This window comes from the organism of the source record quoted next, unplaced genomic scaffold, assembly GCF_019419815.1.
Source record: "Pyrus x bretschneideri cultivar Hongxiangsu unplaced genomic scaffold, Pyrus_bretschneideri_v1 Contig26, whole genome shotgun sequence".
In the NCBI taxonomy this organism is placed as follows: Eukaryota; Viridiplantae; Streptophyta; class Magnoliopsida; order Rosales; family Rosaceae; genus Pyrus; species Pyrus x bretschneideri.
In genome coordinates this window covers 5,275,092-5,280,442 of record NW_025999568.1, presented here as the reverse complement: position 1 = coordinate 5,280,442, position 5,351 = coordinate 5,275,092, and the positions used below count along the sequence as shown (strand labels likewise).

Sequence of the window (5,351 nt, the reverse complement as noted above, 5' to 3'; positions counted from 1 at the left end):
AGGTTGAAAAAATGAGTTATTAATAAATTATTGGTACAAATAAAAGGTTGAAAAAATGAGTACAAATAAAAGCTTCAAAAATATGGACACAAAAAGAAATTAATATATGGATACAAAATAAAACTGAAAAAACAAAATTATTACAATTTAAAAAAAAGGGTTGCAAATTAAAATGGGTATAACTAAAAATAAAAATATATGATATAAAATTTAGCTTTAAATATATATATATATATATATAAACACATTTAACGTAACGTTTGTAACATTAAATGAATATATTTAGAAATAAGATTTAATTATCTTGACATGTAAAATATTTTATTCTTGAAATAATTAATAACGTTTATCAAAACCAAATGATTTTGATAAAAACTTGAAAAAGAATAAGATTTTAATCAATGGAGTTAAAAAAATAAAGATGAGAATCTAATTTCTCCTTGATTTTAATTCCTTAATCAAATAGAAAGTTAATTGTTCACGACCAACCAAACATGGCTAGAATTTTAGCGAAGCCCCAAGTAGAAAGAGAGTAATCATAAAAGGACACTTTCCCCAATTGTTTACAGATTTCCAGAGGCTTTTGGCAAATGGTTCAACTTTTGGGCACCATTCGCCCTTCTCCTTCTCTGAGCTACTTTGCAACATACAAACGCCAGCTCTCACTCCACAGCCCTCCAACCAAAGCTCCGGCAAATGGGTTTTCTCCCTTCAGACGAGTTTTCAACTCTTACCTCCAATCTAGTAAGCTCCGCCATCCCTGATTTGTCAATTATCTTGTTCTGATTACAATATTTTGCATTTTTTCTTTCTGTGTTTTGTGCATTCCATGGATATCCTAATGCCCTTTGATCCGTTGAATCGATAGATGTTCAGTATTCATGTTTTGTAGGTATGAATATTTTTATGGATTGATTTTAGGCGCCAAACTTTACTTGTATTGCTTGCTAACAGATAAGGGACTGAGTTGTGCAGCTTGTGTTTGAACTTTGAAACTAAACTTTTGTATGCAATTTTGAATGAAGTTGTGATCTATACAGTGATGTGCCTTGAATGAATCAATGGATGAAGGAAACAAATGGTTCAAATTTGATTAATTGGGTTATATTTTGGTTTTAAATACAGTGATGTGCCTTGAATGAAGCAATGGATGAAGGAAACAAATGGTTCAAATTTGATTAATTGGGTTGTATTTTGGTTTTAAATATGCGTACTCAAAACAATAGTTCTAATTTATAAGAAGGTAGCTCGGCATTTGGGGCACGGTGATGAATATATAAAGTTAGTGGGCTTTGTTACTATATAGACAAATTTGAATGTTCTCCGTTTGTGGATTGTATGAGCTCTACTCTGTTGTGTACTAACTTTGTAATGAACCACAGATTCAGAAACTACGGCCGCTGGCTCACCTTGTGAGCATTCAGAAATCATATTTATAGGTACTGGTACTAGTGAAGGAATTCCCCGAGTCAGCTGCCTCACAAATCCTTTAAAGACATGTGCGGTATGGTTATGAAACCTCCGTGCTTAAGTAATTTTGGCATGTCCTATCCAAAGATTTACATTGGCTACTTTGTTTCAAATCAAATGTGCATCCGATTAGTAAGGAAATGGTTGCTTGTTTACATTTTTAGGTTTGCTTGAAAGCTGTGGAACCAGGGAATAAAAATAAGAGGCTCAACACAAGCATCCTTGTTCGTTATCCTAGACCCTCTGGAAATTACAACATTCTTATAGATGCTGGAAAGTAAGTGATGTATCAATTTTATGCATATTGTGCGCATGTTACCCTAAGAATGTACTTTTACTTCTTTATCTCGTAAATTTGTAATTCATGGTTGTGGTTGGTTATGGATAAAAAATATTAAATTCTGCAGTTGTATACCAAATATTTCTTGGAAAGAAATATGTATCAAATACTCATAGTTTAAATCTAAGACTTGCAAAAGTTAAGACTTTTGTCAACCTAAATATGTTTCTAAGTTCATTGATAGGCATGGAAGATAATCCACGTAACTATCTGCTTCTCATATGCAGTATGTTGATAGTAAAATATGTAGGCTGATGAGTGGGTGTGTCATCCAAGAACCATATTTTCTGGATAAGTTTAGCACAACAGAGCACAGGTATTGTTGCACAAGGCAAAGATCGATCAATCAAATAGGACCCTGTTTGCAGCCTGATGAGGCAGGTTGATGGGAGGTTCCCATATTGGTAAAGCTAATGGATAATTTACCTCAATAATACTTTTAAAATGAAAGTTATAGTTCTAGTCAAGGTAATTCTTACATTACATAATATGAGACTGTTGATAAAAATGGATTTAATGGTTTCATTGTCGTTTTGTCTTGTTAACAATGAAGATACAAATAGAATTCTTCGTATTTATAACTTTAAACTTTAAACGTGGAAAAAGAAAAGTTACACATGACTGAGATTTTCGATGATAAACTTCTAGACACTTTGTTGGTGAAAGTTGAATTTCTATTTTTGTTTCACAGGTTTTTCTACCACAGTGCTCTCCAATGGTTTACTGCCTATGGGTTAGTTATTGCTTCAACTGTTTTTCTTTAAGCTATCATATATAAGAGTTCATGATCTCAAATTGTATCTCATGTGACACTTCTAAATTATCTGGACTAGTTGCTAGAAGATCTAGATACTAACATTGTGTGTTATGTAAGGAAACTTCAACATAAGGAAACTTTCAGATGTTGATATTGAGGACTGATTTGGACTCAATATCCGCTTCAAACTTGGTCATTTCTAGTGCCATATGAAACGTTTAGTGTTTTTGTACTGTAAAATCACTCTCATGTATCCCTAGATATGCACAATACGTTATGTGGGTCCACCCATCATTGTTGTAGCTTTGATTTTTCTACGTTCCTTGGATTCATTTGGACATAATTCAAGGTATTCTTTTTGGACTGTTAAAGTGGCAAAACTATGTTTTTTCTTCGGTTTCTTTTCTCTAAAGGATCTTTGTATTCAAGGACTTTCATATATACTTAAAGGTGGTGCTTCCATTAATATGTGTATTGCCTGGTATTTTCCTTGTAGTAACTAGTTGTATTTCTGTCAGGATAAGAACAATTGATGCGGTTATTATTACTCATTCGCATGCTGATGCAATTGGAGGTCTCTGTCATGAACACTTTCTAACGTTGTTATTTAAACAGTTAACAAACTTAGCTTTGGATCTTTTTAATCTTCTTTTTCTCTTTTTTTTTTTTTTTTTTTTTTTTTTCCTTCTAATTCCCTGTTTTCCTTTTAATATACATATTAACATTAATCAGAGGCTCTATTTATATGTCTCCAGGTCTGGATGATCTTCGCGATTGGACAAACAATGTCCAACCCAGCATCCCGATCTATGTTGCCCAGCGTGATTTTGAGGTCCAAGCATCTTCCTTTCTTGCATTCCATTGAATAATGGCTGATGCTTTCTTTAATCATGTCTTTATAGTCACTTAATTTTTACCATTCTCACCACATGTATGATACTGAGATAGTTATTTGCAGGTAATGAAAAAGACTCATTATTATTTGGTGGATACAAGTGCGGTTCTTGCTGGTGCTGCAGTCTCTGAGTTGCAATTTAATATCATACGTGAGGATCCATTTGTAGTACAAGATTTGAAGGTCAGAATTTATATCAACTATGGTTGGTATCAAACTGAAATTTAGACCATGCTTTTTAACGGGGACATGCAAGAGGAGTGGGGTCTAATGTAGAAACTGGTAGAAATTTAACAGTAAAATATTAGTAGATGGTATTGTCACTTGGCTTAAAAGTAATCTATTGTATGACTTGGCACTCATATTTTCTTTTCAATGCTGTGTTCCCAGTTTACCCCTTTACCTGTGTGGCATGGTCAGGGTTATCGTTCCCTTGGATTTCGTTTTGGTAATGTTTGTTATATAAGGTAATGCTTCTATTCCCTCAAATTCAGGTCACTGATTGCTTGCTATTTTTATGCCTCTACTTTGATCGCTTGTGTAGTGTTCATCACGACTAAAATGCTAATCGTTTGTTTACATTCACAGTGATGTTAGTGATATACCTGAAGAAACTTATCCACTTCTGAAAGATTGTGAACTCCTTATTCTGGTGCCTTCCCCTCACTCTCACAAACGTGCACCCACACATTTGTTTATTTCTGTTCTATTTCGTTCACAAACACCTGACATCTCTTTTCTTCTGACTGGGTTGATATGTCAAATAATTTGTTCAGGATGCTTTACGGCCAGATCGGTCTTCTTCAACGCATTTTGGACTCCCAAGGGTAAGCTATTTTGTGCTTTCTTGTAATAATTCATTTTCAGTAAGCTTCAAGTTTTATCTATTTCATTTTCAGGCTTTGGAGGAAGTACGGAAAATCCAACCGAGAAAGACTTTGTTCACTGGTATGTGTTCGCCCCCTTTTGCTGAAGATCAGGTGTTAGGTGTTACCGTTATAATAAGTACCGAGGAATGCGTAGAAATTTAACAATTCTGCTTCTTTTCGTGGCTTGCACTGATGAAGGTATGATGCATCTGATGGATCATGAAAAGGTGAACGATTATCTTTTGAAATTGAAGGAGACAGAGGGTCTTGACGTACAACTGAGCTATGACGGACTTCGTGTACCAGTAGCGTTCTTGCCGTAAAATGGCTTCACGGTTAACTTTTCTTTTCATTTAAAATGTCATTTGATCTCTCATGAGCTTTGCAATACCAAATTTCAATTGCCACTCAATGTACTGAACGTTTTCAGTGGTTTATATCTTGCAGTCATCTTGGCTTTCCATGATGCCAAATATTCAATAAGACTAATGGTCGTTTTTCAAAATTTTGCCGATTTGTCATCAATATTTGATTGATGTTACGATATTTGATTTTGATCATTCCGACAATTTAAATTATCTAAAGTCCTCTAATTTTCTATAAGTTATTGGAAATGCATGGATAATTACAAAAGTGACACTCTTATTTCATGGCAGTCAATGGTCAACTCAAGGGTCAACACAAACTCTATGGGAAATTGCCTCAACTAGGGATGGTTTTGGTACGGTTACTGCACTAAAACTCTCATACTAATTACCATACCGAACTTTTGGTATCGCAAAATCGATTACTATTACTTGCCAAACTTTCGGTATTACCGAAGTTCAGTGTGCCAAATACTTCGGTTGACATAGTATGGTAATAGTAATTACTACTTTATTTTGGGTCACTTTTTTGGGTCAAAATCTGAAGGAAAAAAATTCATAACCCAATTGAAGGCCCAATTTTTCAATTTTTTTTCATCAACTTTGTAACTAATTCATATATTTCAGATGATTTAATCATACTTGAAGTCAGCAG

The 5,351-nt window shown here is 34.1% G+C and overlaps 1 protein-coding gene across 1 annotated transcript; it reads left to right on the top strand.

Moving 5' to 3' along the window:
- The first annotated feature begins 502 nt into the window (after window positions 1-502).
- Window positions 503-4,836, top strand: LOC103933122 (putative hydrolase C777.06c). The gene is made up of 12 exons (XM_048587256.1): window positions 503-744; window positions 1,383-1,504; window positions 1,635-1,747; window positions 2,502-2,543; window positions 3,086-3,141; window positions 3,323-3,399; window positions 3,526-3,645; window positions 3,853-3,929; window positions 4,051-4,114; window positions 4,239-4,289; window positions 4,362-4,410; window positions 4,530-4,836. The coding sequence occupies exons 1-12, from the start codon at window positions 591-593 to the stop codon at window positions 4,652-4,654; spliced, it is 1,050 nt and encodes a 349-aa protein (XP_048443213.1). The 5' UTR covers window positions 503-590; the 3' UTR covers window positions 4,655-4,836.
- Window positions 4,837-5,351: the final 515 nt, after the last annotated feature.

Bases quoted from the DNA above. Each gene is read 5' to 3' on its own strand.
- LOC103933122 (XM_048587256.1), top strand. From the start codon at position 591: ATGGTTCAACTTTTGGGCACCATTCGCCCTTCTCCTTCTCTGAGCTAC. The intron at 2,544-3,085 runs GTTAGTTATTGC...TATTTCTGTCAG, and splicing joins CAATGGTTTACTGCCTATGG to GATAAGAACAATTGATGCGG. The intron at 4,411-4,529 runs GTATGTGTTCGC...GCACTGATGAAG, and splicing joins GAGAAAGACTTTGTTCACTG to GTATGATGCATCTGATGGAT.